Raw genomic sequence first — 18,719 nt, forward strand, 5'->3', positions numbered from 1 at the left:
GTGTGTGCGTGTGTGTTGGCTGATGAATGCATTAGTAAGATGTCAAAGGCGTCCTCTGAGAAGAGCTAGAAATGTGATTCTGGGTTGCTGGGGGGAGGTTGCTATGGTGAAGCTATGCTGAGCAATAAAAGATGGGCCCTGCTCTCTCAGACACAGGGGCTCTTGGGAGATACCTCCCCCAGTGAGCTTCCTTTTCTTTTCTTTTCTTTTCTTTTCTTTTCTTTTCTCCTGACATTCCCTTGATCATTTTGTTACTGCTGTTGCATGAAATATTGATATGGTTATTTTACTTTCACAAATGTTTGATTTATATGCATACAATCAACTATACCATAGCAGTGAATGTACCGTTCTGAACTTGTTAAAAGATTTAAAGTTATATCACTTCTTAATATTTTTTTTTAAGTTGACAAGAAGAGTGCTTCCACCTATGAATAGCCAAAAACGTACTTTAGAAAGAATGCACTAAAATAACAACATGAACCAAATACAGCAAAACTGAATCCACCTGTGACTGCTGACAAGTTAAATTCTGTAATCACTGGGGGGGAAAAGAGTACACTTGTGATTTACTATTAACCTGTGAAAGTGTATGAACATATTTAAAATGGACAAAGAATGGACCAGAGAAAGGAAAAATTCAGACTGAGACAGAAGGAAAGGACAGCGCAAGATCTTTAACCAGCTAATAATTTGTTGATTCACAGTGTCAGCAGTAATCGGGACCCACGTAAAAATACCAAAAATCACACCCACAGCAGCTGTCCTCCTAAAATGACATCAAAGACACTGTGATACTTGCACAGTCTCGCTGTGAAAGACAAATGGGCAAATGTGTTATGGTCAAGAAAAAAAAACTTATTTGGTGCTAAAGAACATAGAAAGAAGCTGCTGGGAGCTCTTTGAAACCAAGATAAATTTACTCTGTTGAGATGAGGTCGAGCATATTTGGAGTAAATCTAACCTAACTGCCACAGTGAATGCATTGTCCCCACAGTGAACATACAGAGGGGGGAGCTCAGGTTGGATATTGGTAAGATTTTATTGAAGAAAATGTCATTATTGATTGTGTCTGTAGGTCCATTTCCCTTATTGATTCCAGATCAATGTTCTGTCTGGGGGGAAAAAGTTAGCGTTCACATTTTTGTCAGCTTTAATGCAAGTGTTTTATATCTGAGCCTCAACAGTTTAAAAAACAGGCAGAAATGTATGCTATCGATTTGGAACTCACAACTCTCTTAAAAACATGCCAGGATTGATCACAGGATGGATCAAAGCTATGAATAAGCTTGGATGCATAACATGCAGAGACTGGACACCTTGGAATTAGCTCTAAACTGCACCTAATTCTTGATTTTTGATTTTATTCATGACACCATGACTGTCTGTGGATAGACCAAAATATCAGGTGAAAAGATGACTTTCATTCTCCCAGATGTTTGGCTGAGGAACAATATTATAAAATATGAATATTATAATAATAATGGATTGGATTTATATAGCGCTTTTCAAGGCACCCAAAGTGCTTTACAATGCCACTATTCATTCACTCTCACATTCACACACTGGTGGAGGCAAGCTACAGTTGTAACCACAGCTGCCCTGGGGCAGACTGACAGAAGCGTGGCTGCCATATCGCGCCATCGGCCCCTCTGGCCAACACCAGTAGGCAAGTAGGGTAAAGTGTCTTGCCCAAGGACACAACGACCAGGACAGAGACCCCAGGGATCGAACTGGCGACCTTCCGGTTACAGATGCAATTCCCAACCCCCTGAGCAACGGGGCGACCGTGGCTCAGGGTTACGCAAAGCACACTAAAAAAACATTTCTAACGAAGTTAAAACTATGGCCTGAGAAACACAGCCCCTGTAGCTGAACAAAACAATTCCCAAACTGGCTGAACATTTAATAATAATGTATACTTAATTAATCCCCATTGGGAAATTCTTCTCTGCATTTAACCCATTCACTCTGTGAAGCAGTGGGCAGCCATTGGGCACCCGGGGAGCAGTGTGTAGGGACGGCACCTTGCTCAGGGGTACCTCAGGGTAGTCGTTCAGTGGATTCAAACCCCCGACCTTCCGATCATGGGGGCCACCACCCTACCTACTGAGCTATCCCTGCCCCATTTCTCCAAAAATGTGTGTTACACAGATATTCCTAGGGTATTTAAAAGTAGAATGGGAGGCAGAGCCTTTGGTTGAGACCTTTTTCTGTGGAACCAGCTCCCAGCTTGGATTCGGGAGACACACATCTCAACTTTTAAGAATAGGCTTAAAGCTTTCCTTTTTGATAAAGCATATAGTTAGGGTTGGATTAGGTGACCCGGAATCCTCTGTGTAATAGGTCTAGGCTTTTTTTCCCCTGTCTCCCTCCCCTCACCCCTGACTGGTCGTGGCAAATGACCACCCCTCTCTAAGCCTGGTTCTGCCAAAGGTTTCTTCTTGCTAAAAATTAGTTTTTCCTTCCCACTGTTGCCAAAGCACTTGCTCAGAGGTGGTCATCTGATTGTTGTAGTCTTGACCTTACAGTGTAAAGTGCCTTGAGGAAACTGTTTTGGGGCTATTTAAGTAAAATAGAATGGAAAATTCCCCATGCAATGGAGGATAGGGTAGGTCATCAATTCTTAATGATTCCTAATGGATTAAGCAACACAGTGGAGTAGATTATTTCATTTTTATTATAATACATTTTAGCTGTCAGCTGTGTTGTTATTTTTTTACTCGTATGTTCAGTCTAGAAGCCATATAATCATAGTAATGTTATTGATTTTTGAATTTTCTGACACTGATATAACATTCCTGGGCTATACATCCAACTGTAACCCTACATATGTGTACTTTATATATGAAATTTTAATATTCTACACCTGTTGCTCCTTAGACCTTTTGGATTAAACACTCAAAAAACTGATCCAGTGTCACTAAAATAGTATGTTTACAAATATAACAAATATACATTAGAGTAACACAATAATCTTATTTAACAAGTTTTCTTGGTACAAAAAAATTGAAAAGAAAACTGAGTGGATAAAGAGAATTTTAGAAAATGGAAGTGAAGTGGCTTATTCAGACATGATTGTGGCGAGAGAGAAAAAGACAGAATGGGTGTTCAAAGAGACTGAAAGAGTGAATTTAAGAGCGTGGAGCCAACAGACTGAATCTGGGCTGTTAGGGATGTTTCATCACTTTATCTCAGCCTGACTTTAATTTTCTTTCCCAGCTGTCTCAGAAATTAACCCTAAGAATCATAAATTTTGCACATCAAAACCGTGCGCTGGTGGCAACACTGACATAAGCTCTAAATGTGAAACGTAGAAGTTTTCTTTGCACTCATAGTGTCACGTTGTCTAAGTGCATGTCCTGCCTCATAAAACATTTCCATCCCAAAAATGTATGAACCATCTGAATGAGCTGTCGATCATAGAAACGTGATCTAGCTTGAGGATGCGTAAAGCCACTTGGGCATAGAAGAAGCAGCCAGTGATTGCAGCTAATCAGCCAGTGTTCGTGCTGATTTTGATTTTTAACCCTCAACTCACTCCTGACCAAACTAATAACAAATGCTCAAACATTAGTGGAAATCCTGTTCCCAGTATTTGCAACAGTGCATTTGAATGCACTGAATAACAGATTGTAGATGCAGAAAACCGGCTTCAAAGCTACCTGGTGGAGATTTCCATACGCTGGTCTATGATATTGTAAGGTTCAGTAACAGTTAATGAGTGCCTGCAAATCAAAGGCACCTCATTCCAGATTCAAGATTCAAGACTCTTCATCGTCATCATGCAAGTGTATTGAAATTAAGACAATACTCCCTCATATGGTACAAGAAAAAAGGCTTAAATAATATCAATACAATACAATATAAATACAGGATAGGAATACAAAGTACAATATTTAAACACAATTAACTGATTAACTGATGTATTATAGTAAATTATAGTGAGTTTGGCACTTAATGGTGCATTTATTTAGAGGCTATGTGTATGTGTATGTCTATGTAATGTAACGAAAAGTGCACCTCACATGAGGTATTTTACATATTATAAAATGTACATAATGATTGCACATAAGGTTTGGAGTGTTACAGTTAGAGGTGGATGCAACTTTCTATGATTATTAGTTATTTAGTTGTTAGTGGTGATACAAATACAAAGACAGATGAGGAAATTCATAAGTATTTGAAGAGGTTTAAAGAGTTAAGACTGATTTAAAAAAAAAAAACACCTGAAATGCAAAGAGTTGTCAAAGACATTGATGCTTAGCAATGAGGGGAAAAAACAGCGATGAAGCTGATGAAAACTAATGAGAAGCTCACAGTGAATTACTTCCTGGTGATTCTGGTCTGTCAGTGGATGTCACTGGGTGTATTCTTGAAAGCTTGCTGTCCCTTTAAGCTGATGTGATCAACAGATCTGACTCCTGAAGCCACGCCGACTTCTTTGCTCACAGTATTTTGACTCGGACTTGGCCAGTGTTCAAGGCAGAAAAGAATTCGTTGCTGAATTCTTAACTACACTCCACAGGCCCAGTGGAAGCCCCTATGCCTACTTCCAGTGACTACAGTTCACATTGAATTGTTGTCAAAAGATGAGACATTCGTGCCTGTAAAACTGAAAAACATCTCATTAAACAATTCTGCCATGGATGCTGGAATAAGACTGTCATAACAAATTTGCAACTTGAAGGGAAGAAAGACAATCCTCCATCCTTTACAGAGCTCTTGGGGAAGACGCCATCGCGATCAGATTCATTGGCTATGACAGCAAGCAACTGGCATAGCATCTTATTGACTTTGTCACCCTGCCAGGCAAAGTGAAGGAAAATTGATGTTGAATAGTGACAGACTTTTTGGATTATAAATAGTGATTAGAAACATCTCCCTCTAAAACAGCTGCTCTTCCTTATGGACTGTTTACATGCACCCATGTTCTACAAGGTAGATGTCACTTGATTGCTTATGCCTGAGTTCAAGAATCTACTGCATGTGGACTAGGATAGAATATCAGTACTTCATCTCTTCCCCTTAATTGTAGTGTAATATTGGCATGTTGGATGACTCTTCCACATTTATTCACATTAGCAATTTGAAATCTACAGAATTAAACGGGACAGGGCTGACAATCGACAGGCATGGTTTGATTTCTTGGATTAAGATACTGTGTGTATTTGATTTAAGTTCTAATAAATTCTAATATATAAGTTCAGGCAGGAAATTCAAGAGCCAGACTTTAAATTCAAAGTCTAACCTTTCAATATTCATAATGCTCCAATGTTTTATTCTCTTAAAAGTGGAGGGAAGATTTTCTCAGTGAAGAGCTTGGGTGAATAGAAGGTGCCCGAGGGCTTGGGAACTTCAGAATCTCAGATCCACAGTGGTCTGCCCTCAAATGGTATTTGACATGGTTATGTGTGAAAACAGGACATGTCTGCTCCCGGTTAGATATACTTTGCTGAGAATAGACTTTAGCTTTCTGCAACATATTTGTCTCAGGTTCATAAAAGTTGCATGCTGATCAAGTGAACGGTCGATGTGTGGCTCCTTTTATCTCTGAGCTTCTCGTGTTAACTTTCAACATGAAGACCCAGATTGCTGTTTTAATTTTTGTAGTTTCGAACCTGCACAGACTCTTTCTGCCATAAGTCACATTCACATTCACACTCAGTGTGTTTTTGGCTTTTGCACAGGTATCAACAAAGGAAGCTGTTTTCGGATCAATCATTTTCCAGAGGATAACGACTACGATACAGACAGCTCAGAGTACATCTTACGTAAGTCACTGCAACCGCTTCATCTTCAAACACTCCAACACTTAATCCCTCTCTCCCTTCTCTTTCCTTCTTTTTTTTCTTGAATGTGATAGAGTTATTACCAGGCTACTTAATGTCTTATGGCGTGTCTATCCCTTTCCCATAAAAAGCTTGATGTCATGACAGCAATTGGAGCAATGGAGATAATGAAGTGTGTTATGTGCCGAGTAATAAGGCCCGTCCAAAACAGGCCAGACTTTGGCCACATGAGAGCAGATTTCATATTTGGCCTTGGCCTTTTGCTTAATACCCTTGTTAAAAATAAATAAACAAACAGATGCACTGAAAATTACAGAGCATTTAATCATTTTACTGAATATTTATTTATGTTTCAGGTTTCAGATCAGCTCTGTGCCTCAAGGCAACTGTTACCATTTCGTGTGTTGTCCACAATATGAATTTCAATAAGCTCAAGAAAAATTTATTCTGGAATCACTTGGTTATGTTTTTTTTTTTAAAGGCAGCTGAATATGCTAGCTGGACTGTGTATCTGTAAAAAACCTTTATGCGCTGAACCACTGGACATTATTTCACTTCATTTGTTTCACTCGTGGAAGAGTAATGATGCTTGTTTGGCAGGGCGTGTCACCTACTGCCGTTTCTTCACCTTTTGGGCTGCTCACAAATTCCCTCTAGTGGCATTTAAGTGTTGGACATCAATTCAAGTATTAAACAGTTTTTTATTTTAAACATACCCATCACAATTTTTGCCTATATGCTAACTGAAACCATTTAGAAAGAGAAATTACTATATTTCTATATTTTGCAGGAAAAAGATAAATTGTATCGGTTTAAATTCTGATGATAAAACAAGGCGAATAAACGATTCCAGTTATTTTACTAATGTGTGGTGCTGTACTGCAGTAACTGTAAAAAATAAAAACTTACAGTATAACTGCCTAGCCTGTGGGTTAGACTTGGATTTGTAGTTTTGGACTAGAAAATGTGTTAAAGGCTTGGGCTTGGGTTGGCAAGTGAGACTGCAATCAACCAAAAAGGATTGCTGAAGCACAGACAATGTTCTGGTGTTAAGCAGTGAGCATTTAAAGGTAACTTCAGCAGCTACAGTCAGTGGGGCTTTGTTCAGACTCTATGCACCTGTAAGTAATCTTGCACTCACTCAAAGCAGAGAGAGAGAGAGAGACAGCAGACTAAAGAAGACAAGACAAAACAGAGGCCTTGGCAACAACCACTGTTACTGTTAGCAGTTCCGCTAAGTCCTCATGTGGTGCTCACTAAAGCAATAATGAAATGGTGAAAAGTAAAAAATTAAAAAATGATTCTAACTGATGAGATGGTGATGGATTAGCTGAACTGTTTTAGTAAGGACCTTGGAAATATGAGTGAATTACTTTTTAGTGGAAAACTAAACTTGTCAGCACTCCTTGGTAGCTGCACACCGTAGATTTTAGCCATGAAGCCACATAAGGTCATTGTCAGTCAATCATTCTTTTCATCACTTTTAGCCTGCACACAGGTTGTATGGACCCTAGAAGATTATTGAACATTTGTTGGAAAGCTGAGTTCATTTTCACTAGCCTTCACCAGTGTTTAATCAAAAAAAATCCCTTTCTCAGTTGGAACCTGTCTGACAAAGTGAGGGACACTAAAAGTTAAAGAAGGTCAACAAAGGATGAGAAACATAGTGATTGACATCTTTTAAACAGGAAGTTGTAGAATAGGAGGCAGAGCCTTCGGCCTGCAGGCCCATGTTCTGCACAACCAGCTTCCTGTTTGGATTCGGGAGACAGACACTCTGTACTTTCAAGATTAGGCTTAAAACTTTCCTTTTTCATGAAGTTTATAGTGAGTGCTGGATAACGTGAGCCTTAGTCATGCTGCTTCTATCTAGGCTGCTGGTGGTTCCCATGATGCACTTTCTTTTCCACTCACCTTTTTACTCCCTGTCTTTATGCACCACTCTGCATTTAATCCCTAGTTATTATTCATCTCTGACTCTCTTCCACAAAGTGTTTTTTTGTCCTGTCTCCCTCCGCCCACCCCTGAATGATCGTGACAAATGGCTGTCCCCCTCTGAGCCTGGTTCTGCCAGAGGTTTCTTCCTGTTAAAAGGGAGTATTTCCTTACCACTGTCGCCAAAGCACTTGCTCAGAGGGGGTCATCTGATTGCTTGGGTTTTCTCTGTTTTCTCTGTATGATAGTTGGGTCTGTAGTATCTGTAGTCTAGGATCAAACACCTGTGAAGCTAATGGTATTTCTTTCAGTAGTAGTTGTCCTTTTTTAGTTAGTTCTCCTACCCATTAGACATAATGTCTGTGTGCCAGTATGTAATATAATCTAATATTGGGGGGTATATATTTTTCACCTGTGCTCCACTTTACAGTGGTTATCTTCTCTTTTTGAAGTAGTTTGCATTATATTCTCAATTGTGCTGACAAGACATTTTCACACTCTCTGTCTCTCTCGTCTAAACAGGTATAGTTCGTGCATCAAGCCTGTTTCCAATTCTCAGCACCATCCTGCTGATGTTGGGTGGCCTGTGTGTTGGAATTGGACGCATCTACAGCAACAAGAACAACATCCTGCTCAGTGCAGGCATCCTGTTTGTAGCTGCAGGTAGGACGAATCAGACAGCGTACCACAGATAAAGAATCAAAACCAGGGTGACAACAAATAGATCGTGTGTAGTGCAAGAAAGTGAAAGAAGGAAAAGGTCAGGTTTTATTCTGAGATACAGTGCACTTCAAAAATGTCTTAAGTCATTAGAGTGCACCTTTCTCACACTCACAAAAGGACAATGGCAAAAACACTGATTTTCTTTACATGTAGAGTCTCAGTTTTGACCTTTCCTACAACAGCATTCCTTCTCTCATTTATCCTCTCTTCAGGCCTGAGCAATATCATTGGCATCATCGTCTACATCTCCAGCAATGCCGGCGACCCGAGTGACAAGAAAGACGAGGACAAGAAGAACCAGTACAGCTATGGTTGGTCTTTCTACTTCGGTGCCCTCTCCTTCATTGTAGCAGAGTCAGTGGGCGTTCTTGCAGTCAACATTTATATTGAGAAAAACAAAGAGACGCGCTCCCGATCCAAACGTGACTTCATCAAAACCACCTCATCCTCTTCGCCGTACTCTCGCATACCAAGTTACCGCTACAGGCGGAGGCGATCGCGTTCCAGTTCCAGGTCCAGTGACCCATCCCGTGAGCCCTCCCCAGTGGGAATGAAGATTGGCGGAGGAATTGGGGGGGGACCAGGGCTGGGGCTGAATTTGCCAGTAGGCGGTATATCCCTTTATTCCCTGAGCAGGGACCCTTTGAAGGGTGGAAGTGGTACTGCAGGGCCCTACAGCCCAGAGCGGGACTCCAGGTTTTTACAAGTCCACAACTGCTTCCAGAAAGATGTCAAGGATGGAGGAAACAGGAGAACCACTCCAGTATGAGGTCAGGAGTGTATCCAACAATAAACTTGATGGTACACATTAGATGTTTACAGTTGATGAGAAAAGCGTATTTTCTCGCCAGGACTGTTTTTGGCAGCGGCAGCAATGAAAGGTCCGAATTTAGAGTTGCTTTTCTTACGTCCCTCTGTGATAGAAAAACACCAGTATTTCAATGGGTGAGAGAGAAAAATGGCTTTTAATGATTGTGGCTGCCACAATTTTGTAGCAATATTTGAAGAGTTTGGTTTTTGAAAAATATAATGCTTAAAATCTGGAAGGAATATTCTGCTCTTACAGAAAGAAATGTGCCCGTCCTTGTATTCTGTAAAGGTAGTCATTTATGACGTTGCCTTGAACCTTTAGTCTCAGAAAAGGAATTCTTTTGATTAAGATGAAAATAACCCGCCAAACTTGTTTCCAAAAGTGATCTATGTAACCGTTTGTTATCAGAATATAATCGTATTGTATTTGTTTGTACCTTAACACAAATGGTGCTAACTCAATCTGTACATCTTTTATAGTTTTAAGCCTTTCAAAGCCCATTTGAATACTTTTATTGCGTCTTAATAACCTTTACCATGTACATGAGTCATGTCATAAATATGTGTTGCCGTATGTGTGTGTGTGTGTGTGTGTGTTCCTGTCTAGCTATCTTTGTGAGGACCGAAATCTGCATTCTACTATTCTTGTGAGAACCACAGTCACTTGTGAGGACACACAACCCGGTCCACACAAGTTTGAAGGCCTTTTTGAGGCTCAAAATGTTTTAGTGTCAGGGTTACAATTAGGTTATGGTTAGGTTTAGGGTTAGGGTTAGGCATTCATTTTTAATGGTTAGCGTAAGGGGCTGGGGAAAGCATTATGTCAATGAAGGTCCTCACTAAGATCGCTGGACGGGGTTGTGTGTGTGTGTGTGTGTGTGAGTGTGTTATGGATCTCAAACACGCCTACCACACCATGGCGTAATTGTGCTATGAATATGGATCTCTGTATATATACTGTATATTAAAAGCGACAAGGCACATATTAATGTCAGTACATCCAGTATGCTGTGTAATGTGTCAGTGTTTATAGGTACAGACTGCCTGTGTAGTTTGTTCTCCATTCGCTCAGGGACGATGTACAGAACAAATGAGTTCCTTTCCTAAGCCAGACAGACTGTTACAGCTGGCGTGTTTAAAGGCATAGGTTATATCATGCTCTTTGTGTTGCTGTTCTCTAACAGGACTCCTGCTTCTGCCTTTACTTTCTTTGTGTTGGGGAAGGTTTTATGGGAGGGCTGTCTGGTACAGAGTTTTGATCACGCTCCAAAAAATACACTCTCATATTTAAGTATTTCTGTATTATTACTGATCCATATCAAAATCAGCTGTTGGGGAAGTTATGGTTTTCAAAACAAAAAAACAAAAAACAACAATAAAGATTTTTGTGTGAGGATGTAATAATGTGACTTTGTTTTGTATAGTCTAACTGTATAGATTTGGCATTATTATAGCAATGATGACTACAGTTAACCACAGATCCATTCATGCTCTTAAATGTTTTGGATTAAAGTTATTAATTATGCTCAAAGCAATTTCCCAAAAAAGATTTCTCTTCAAACTAATACCACAATAGACGTTGGTGCTATTGAACTAGCTAGCTAGCGTCTCTCAGTGACTTCCTTATATTTACATGCACTGTGTCTGTGGCATGTCTGATTTGGCAGATTTTTATACCTGATGCAACCAATCCCAGTCTCAATCTGGTGATCTTTCATGTGTTAGGTGAGTGTCTAAACCACTAATGGATAGAGTGGATTACTTTATAACCCACCTGGACCCTAGAGTTTGGGCGTTCTTTGAACCTCTTTCATTGATATCTGTTCCTTCAAAAGCAGCTACAACAATTGTTGTCTGCTAGATTTCACTAGAGTCATTAAAATGTCTGTTTCCACCCAGTATTTGCTTCTTTTTGGGGTGAAATCCTTTTTTTTATTAGCCATTTAATAACCACTAATAATAATAATAATAATAATGGATTGGATTTATATAGCGCTTTTCAAGGCACCCAAAGTGCTTTACAATGCCACTATTCATTCACTCTCGCATTCACACACTGGTGGAGGCAAGCTACGGTTGTAGCCACAGCTGCCCTGGGGCAGACTGACAGAAGCGAGGCTGCCATATCGCTGCCATATAATAAGCAAGTATATGCACATCTGCATTAAACTGGACATGAATACAGCTTGCTAAACAAGCTTGCTAGCATTAGATGGTAACATTAGCTAACACAAATATATGGAGAGTTTTTAACACTGCAATCTCCCATTTAAATTGTGACTTCCTTATGGGATAATTTGACTACTATATATGAGCACATTTTGTATGTGTGTGTGTGTCAACGGGATATAATTAACTTAGTAAGCATGGCCACCCCCATGCAAATTTGTCAAGCTCATCCACCAGGGAGACAAATTCTAAAACTCAACTTTCAGCTGTCTTCACATTTGGTTTAATGCAAAATATGAGCTGAGACTCAGTCTGAAGAGACAGCATGCCGTTATTTTTCATAGCCTTTGCTTTTCCTCGTAGAAGTAGGTAATGACGCAGGGCTGATAGGCCTGTTATGTTCTACTATGAAGCTGCATGAAAGACAGGCGGCCAACCACAGGGTGTTAAAGGAAATCGGCATCAGCCAACTTAATGCTTGACTGAACTAACAGGCTCATAAATGCTCATCCAGACTTTGAAAAGCTTGTCCCCCTGTCTCCAAACAAGAGCTGGAGTAAAGTGGGTGTTTTGTATGTGTGTGTGTGTGCGGGAAGGGCTAGTATAAGTTCAAATTACTCATTCTTGGTATAGTACATCATGCTTGTCAGGCTTCCGTGTCATGGTTTGCTTCCCTGTTGGGTATTTTTAGCAGAAGCTGGAATCGGTTTAATTTGGTTGTTGGTTTTCGGAAATCGGTGTCACAGTGGTTGCACTGTGTGTTTAAGGCTACCGATCCATGAGAGGAGAGCCTGTATAGTCGCTGTAAAGTCCCTGCTCTCCCCGCTATCGTTGTCATTCAAGTCACTGAAGTGGACAAGGGTATGCCTTGAATTACAATAGACTTATTTTCCATCCTGCTTGTGTGTGATGTATCTTTATTATGCTGAACTGCTCTGATGACCCGGTTTCCATCCCAGCCCTGAATTTGAGCAATTCATCTTTCACCCCTCTCTCCCAGCCATCACCCAAGCTGTTAAGCCCTATGAATGCCATGAGCCCCCACTGATATTTTCATCCATAAAAAAGCTATGCCCCCCTCTCTCTACCCCCACCCCTTCCTGTTGGGCGCCATCAAATTCTTCTCCAGTAATTGAGAGGAAAATGGCAGGGTCACCTCTCCATGCAGTCGCAGGACTAGCCAACATGCTTGTTAGCAGTAGTATCTTGCTGTTCAGGAAGGATAGAATAAGATTTCAGGATTTAAAGTCTGGTCCTGTCTTTGGACAGCAGGGGACAACAGCTCATACTTTATCTATCTTTGTATGAAAAAACACGCACACAAATGCCATAGCAAAGGTTTTACAACAGCAACACTTTATTTTACCAGGTAAACAAGTGTGTGAGCTATAATTGTCCTAATTCCAAATCTAAACTGGATATATAAAGTTAATCAACCGACAATATTTATTGCTTTGACTTAAGGGACTGCACAAAGAAAAATCATTTTTGTGCGCTGTAACATGGTACTGCTACAAGGTCAGCCTCATACACCATGTTGTTGGCTTGAAGATATAAATATCATCTCCTGGGTCTAGGTACGGTTTGCCCCTCTGGGGGCAGGTGTACCTGGACCTGGGATATAGAGTATGTTTGGTGAGTGTGAATGTGTGTACAGTGTCTATTTGTGTCTGTCTCCACGTCGGGTGAGTGCCGAGTATTTGTTTGTGTATATGGGGGTGGGAATGCACGTTTGTGTCTGCGTGCGCCTGTTCGTCTGTGTCTATATGTCAGGTTCGGTCTTAGACTCCACCTCTCTGGGAACATCTCAGGCTCTCCGAGGTATGAAGGCCTACCTCCCCTCACCACACTCCCTGCCGGTGGCTGATGCCCTCAGACGTTGGTGTGTTGGTGGTTCCTGGCGTCTGGGGCTGGGCGCTCATGTATGTACCGGCTCATTCCTGGTGGCCGATTGGCGAGGCCTGGCGCCTGTGGCCCGGCTGGGCCCCTTCCGGGGGGTGGGGTGCCCTCAGGCCTCTTGCCTCTGGGCCTGAGGCTCGGTCCTCTCTGACACAGCTGGCTGCCGGCAGAGCCCGCGGGCACGTCACTGCAACCCCCTCTGGCCTCTGCTCCGTGGCTGCTGGGTGACCTCTCGTTTGGGGCTCTACTCAGCTCTTCCCAGGAGGGTGGCACGGTTGCCCGTGGTCCTCCTTGGGTCCTCGTACTCTGGGGCCTGGATCTCCTCCATACCTGCTTCATGCCCTGGGGGACGGGGCTATGGCTCCCCACACTCCCTAGCAGATCGTTACTTGGAGAAACCTTTTAAATACAAGCGTGTTGATCCACACAGGTTCACAGACACAAACTACACCTTTCTTGGCTGCTACCTCAAAGCACAATGTGTGCTGCCGATCTTACGTACTGCACAATAACATTTAATATTTAGTATCTACTGTTATCTACTGTTAGCTAGTTTATTGTGATGGTGTTGTATTTATTATGTTGTTCTTTTTTGTTTGTTTTCTCTTCTTTCTTTCTTTTTATCTCCATACAGGTGATCCAGGTGTTTTGTTTGTTTTTCTTTTTTTTTTCTTTCCCCCTTTCTCACCATCTCTTCTCCCCTCTATTTTTCTTTCTCTCCCTCTCTTTCTTTCATCCTTTCTCCTTGTCCTATCCTCCAGTCTAATCTGTAACAACCAAAAATCAAATAAAATAAATACATAATTATAATAAAGGTCAATCAAATGGACCAATATGGCAAGGCCATGATGATCCACTTGGTAAAGTAAATCCGCGTAGCATCTTTCTTGGATTTCAGACAACAATTCTGATGCCTAAAGATCCAAATGGGACAGGCAAAAAAAAAAAAAAAAAAATAAATAAATAATACAATTTAAAAATGAAGATATAAATACAAATCCAGGATCAGGTAGGTTAGGCAAACAAAATTTAATGGCAATAAAGCTAAAAAGGCCATGGAGCACAGGGAACATCCGTCCATCCATTTGGAGAATAGCCCAGCTGTCATCGGGCCCCACAAGGGGAACAAACAGAGAAGCAGATGATCTGACAGAGCAAAGGGAAAGACAAGGCTACACTGGAAACGAGGCACAGGTGGACACAGTTAGGAAAGTGGAGAGGCAGACATACAGGAACTCAAACTCAGAGGTGGCCTTCACAAGGAAAACCCATTAACAAAGCATAGGATGTGACTAGTTTTGTAATATGTCATCTTCCTATTGTTTATTAGCACAGAATGTGTTGTGAGGCTACAGAACGAAAGTGAAACTCAGATATGATTTCCTCTGCTTGATCACATCTCTCTGGTTCCTCCCGATTTCTTTTTGAAAATTTAAAATAGCTGACATTATTCCTAGCAGGGGGCACGATTCCTCACTCCCTGTGCCACACTGTCAATCCAGGAGCCACGGGCAGCCATTAGGACGGCATCTGTCACTGCACTAAGACCGGATTTAGCCAGCAGCAGTTGGAGTTTAACCCCTTTAAGCAGCTATGACACATCAAAAACCAGATCATAATGGTGTAGCGTAACATATCCAATTATATTACAGTCTGCAGAAAAGCAGCTGACAATAAGCAAGCATTAATGCAACGCTGTTGCTAATACCAAAGTAACCTTTTGATTAAGTCAGACACTGTGGGAAAGCTATTCACAAGGGAACTGTTATTCAGGCACCAGTTTTAGTGCTGACTTTAAAATTAGAGCACCAAGGGACCATCAGTCATCACAGAGGTGAGAATGAAGCTGGCTGAGGTGGCAACTATTTTCTTTTACGTTATTGTCACAGTTAAGTATCTGTTGTCTAAATACAACTTTGATGTTGTCCCATTTGAGGCCTTTGAATTTTACCAAAATAAAAATAATGATCTATAATGTATGCTACTGCAAAGCATACACATAAAGAGTGCGTTTTATTAAACTCATGTCAGAAGAGAAAATAAAGTAAAATGCATATAATATATGCGTCTTTGCTTTACATCATTTTCTCAGCTGGATTAAGTTCATTACTGGTGACAAAACCTTTCAGTGTGCTTACCCTTTCTTGATTCCATGGCAAGTCGAGCGGGTCTTGGTTGTTTCAGATGCCTTATATCACATGTAACAAGGTAGTCCAGCTCAAGTTCGGTGCAGAAGCCGACAGTGATAGAGCTTCAGGCCTGATTTCATTAACAAAAGAAGATGAGGTTTGATACATGCAGAGAGAAAAATAAATGGTTTATTGATCCAAGAGTTGCCATAGCGGTAAACCACAAACGGACAGCCCTAACTGCTCCCCAACTGTGTCCCTTCCAGTAAAGAAGAGTTATATTTTTACATATTGTTATAATTATTTTATCATCATTACTTAATAATGTATCTGATTGGTGTAAGCAGTAGTCCCGAGGATCATTTTCTGTGGAAAAAGAGTCACTGATGAGTGAAATATCCATTTATATGTGATTCTGAAAGCAGCAATCCAGGCTTAACACAGAAAATTAATAACTGCTATTGTTATCTTCCACTGGGGTTTTAGGTTTTGTTGAGCCAGCTAAAGCAAAGAAAGTCTGGTCTTGCTGAATTTTCTTTGGTGTATACACAACCACATCAGCGGATTAACAATCTGGCAGCAAGTTGAGGAGACAGCTAGGTTTCAATACAAACTGAAAGACATCTGGTAACTGCAGTTTCTGACTAAATGAGTCTTAGATTTTGGTCTTACAAAATCTTGGCCAGTGTAATTTGCAATGGGTGAAGGAGGGCATAACTAATTATTACAAATTATAACAATAGCCCTCTCACATACAATAATGATTGATAATCATCTTAACCTTTACCCATGATTACACGCTCTGTTCTTTTAATTATGAGATCATCATTTATGCAGTGTTGTTTTTAGTATTATGCCACCAGCTACCCTGTCAAATAGTTTAAGCATTCACTTCTTTTTAGACTGGTGGTTTGTCAAAATGAAGAATATAGAAAACCTCCTCAGAAATAAGGTAAGCATGATTTTGTTTCAAATGTGAATGGCTTTTATTTTCTGTTGTCACTATTCATATTGAGATATAGTCAGGAACTTTATTTTAAAGCCAAGTGAAAAGCCCAACCAGGTGAAATACAACAGGAGAAACCAACAAATGACATGTGAGGAGAGGAGAGGAACAAAATACATAAGGGAGAGGATTTGAGGTAGCAGGCATTTAGCAAAATGAAGCATCAATCCTTCAAAGCCCTCATTTTAAAAATATGCAAATCAAATATGAATAGCGGTACAGAGATCACAAAAATGGTGGGAGAAAGGTTTGATCATCTGAACTAACTAAAACAACTGAAACAACCAAATCCAAAGGAACACTTATCTTTAGAGTACTTTGCTTGCTATATTCCAGCTGTGTGTCTCGCCTTTGAGTCACAGGGAAAGCACTTCTACAAAAGATATGCCCTCACATCCTTGATTCCAGCTCCTCTGGTGAGCCTCCTTCTCTCTCCTCACTCCTCTCTCCTCCAGATGTGTTTTAGAAAGTGATACATCCTGCAAGATGGTGATTTAAGAAGGATTTCCAGGTTTTGTGAAGGACGGTAAAAGATGCACAAAACAGAGAAATAAAAAAGCTGTCTGTTGCACGTGGATCCTCTTCCTCTGAGAATCATTACAGTGCTTCTCAATTACGACACCACCAGATTATGAATTCCTTATGGTTTTACACTTGGCTTCACACATTTACAGTGTTCACAAATAAGATCCCACTGGTATTGAAATCTAAACATAGACTGGCTCTATCCAGATATCTCTACCTTGTAAAGACAAACGTGACTGATTTTGGTAAGATGAGAGCAAAGATGACCACAGAGTGATTAAGCTTTTCCTGAAAATGATCAATGTCTCCTCTGTCCATAACGTCGGGGGTTTATCCCTGCAAATGAGAAGCAGTCACAATAAACCGCAATCAATGTAACCTTGTGACCTCTGTGATTACAATCAGTGGGATTTGATGGTTCAAGCTCTGTCCAATTAGTCCACAAAATGAGATGATTTCCCTTGGAAGATATTTGAAGAGCCAGAAAAGTTCCCCTTGAGGAATTGGATGTACACCTACAACTCCAGTGGGCTCCCTGAGTTCCAGTCAGGTCAAAGGGTGAAGCAACTAATGTCTTTGAGGTCAGCTGTTGTTCTTCTATAAAGAGTCATTATGTCAGTGCCATCAATTAAAACTATATTAAGGTGTGGGAAAGACTGGACTGGACTGGTTAAACGGTCATCCTGGTTTCCTTATATGGTAAAGCATCCAGACATACATACGTACACGTGTTACACAAGCAAATTTTAAATATCCATCCATCCATCCATCCATCCATCCATTTTCTTCTGTTTTTTCAGTTCAGGGTCACGCGGTGTGCTGAAGCCTAACACAGCTCCCACAGAACAAGACGCAGGGCTGCAGGGCTAACACATAAAGATAAACAACCATTCATGTTCACATTCACACCTACAGTGAATTTTTAAATCACCAATTAACCTAATCCCATGCATGTTTGTTAATGGAAATGGAGAGTCGTCTTTACACACTAAGGTTAATTATGGAGCTCTACAGGGTTCTGTGCTAGGACCAGTTTTGTTTGCATTATACTTGCTTCTCTTAAGCTGTATCATTAGAAGGCCTAGTATACATTTTCACTGCTATGCTGATGACACCCAGCTCTATCTATCTATGAAGCCAGATAACACACACCAATAGTTAAACTGCAGGAATGTCTTAAAGACATAAAGACCTGGATGGCCACTAACTTTCTGCTTCTTAATTCAGATAAAACTGAGGTTATTGTACTCGGTCCTGAAAATCTTAGAAATATGGTATCTAACCAGATTCTTACTCTGGATGGGATTACCTTGACCTCCAGTAATGGTGGGAGGAATCTTGGAGTTGTTTTTCACCAGGATGTCCTTGAATGCACATATTAAACAAATATGTAGGGCGGCTTTCTTCCATTTGCACAATACCTCTAAAATTAGAAACGTCCTGTCTTAAAGTGACACTGAAAAACTAGTTAATGCATTTGCTGCTTCTAGGCTGGACTAATGTAATTCATTATAATCAGGATTCCCTAAAATTCCCTGAAAAGCCTTTAGTTGATCCAAAATGTTGCAGTAAGATTATTGACATTGTCATTTTTTTGAAAGTCTTTGGGAAACATGTAAGGGTGTAGCTGGTCACTGATCTGTCAGCTGGAGGCTTCACTCATATTTGCGTGTGTGTGTGTGTGTGTGTGTGTGTGTGTGTGTGTGTGTGTGTGTGTGTGTGTGTGTGTGT

General features: G+C 40.7%; 1 protein-coding gene across 1 annotated transcript in view; it reads left to right on the forward strand.

The window, feature by feature from the left end:
• Nucleotides 1–9,871, forward strand: part of LOC102207982 (voltage-dependent calcium channel gamma-4 subunit) — a 12,474-nt gene extending 2,603 nt beyond the window's left edge. Inside the window, exons 2-4 of the mRNA XM_005736292.2 lie at nucleotides 5,691–5,774; nucleotides 8,250–8,390; nucleotides 8,663–9,871. Coding sequence (XP_005736349.1) covers nucleotides 5,691–5,774; nucleotides 8,250–8,390; nucleotides 8,663–9,219 — 782 coding nt within the window. The 3' untranslated portion in view covers nucleotides 9,220–9,871. The remainder of the gene's footprint in view (nucleotides 1–5,690; nucleotides 5,775–8,249; nucleotides 8,391–8,662) is intronic.
• The last annotated feature ends 8,848 nt before the right edge of the window (nucleotides 9,872–18,719 follow it).

Source organism: Pundamilia nyererei, unplaced genomic scaffold (assembly GCF_000239375.1).
Source record: "Pundamilia nyererei isolate P.nyererei 1_Seehausen unplaced genomic scaffold, PunNye1.0 scaffold00068, whole genome shotgun sequence".
Classification (NCBI taxonomy): domain Eukaryota; kingdom Metazoa; phylum Chordata; class Actinopteri; order Cichliformes; family Cichlidae; genus Pundamilia; species Pundamilia nyererei.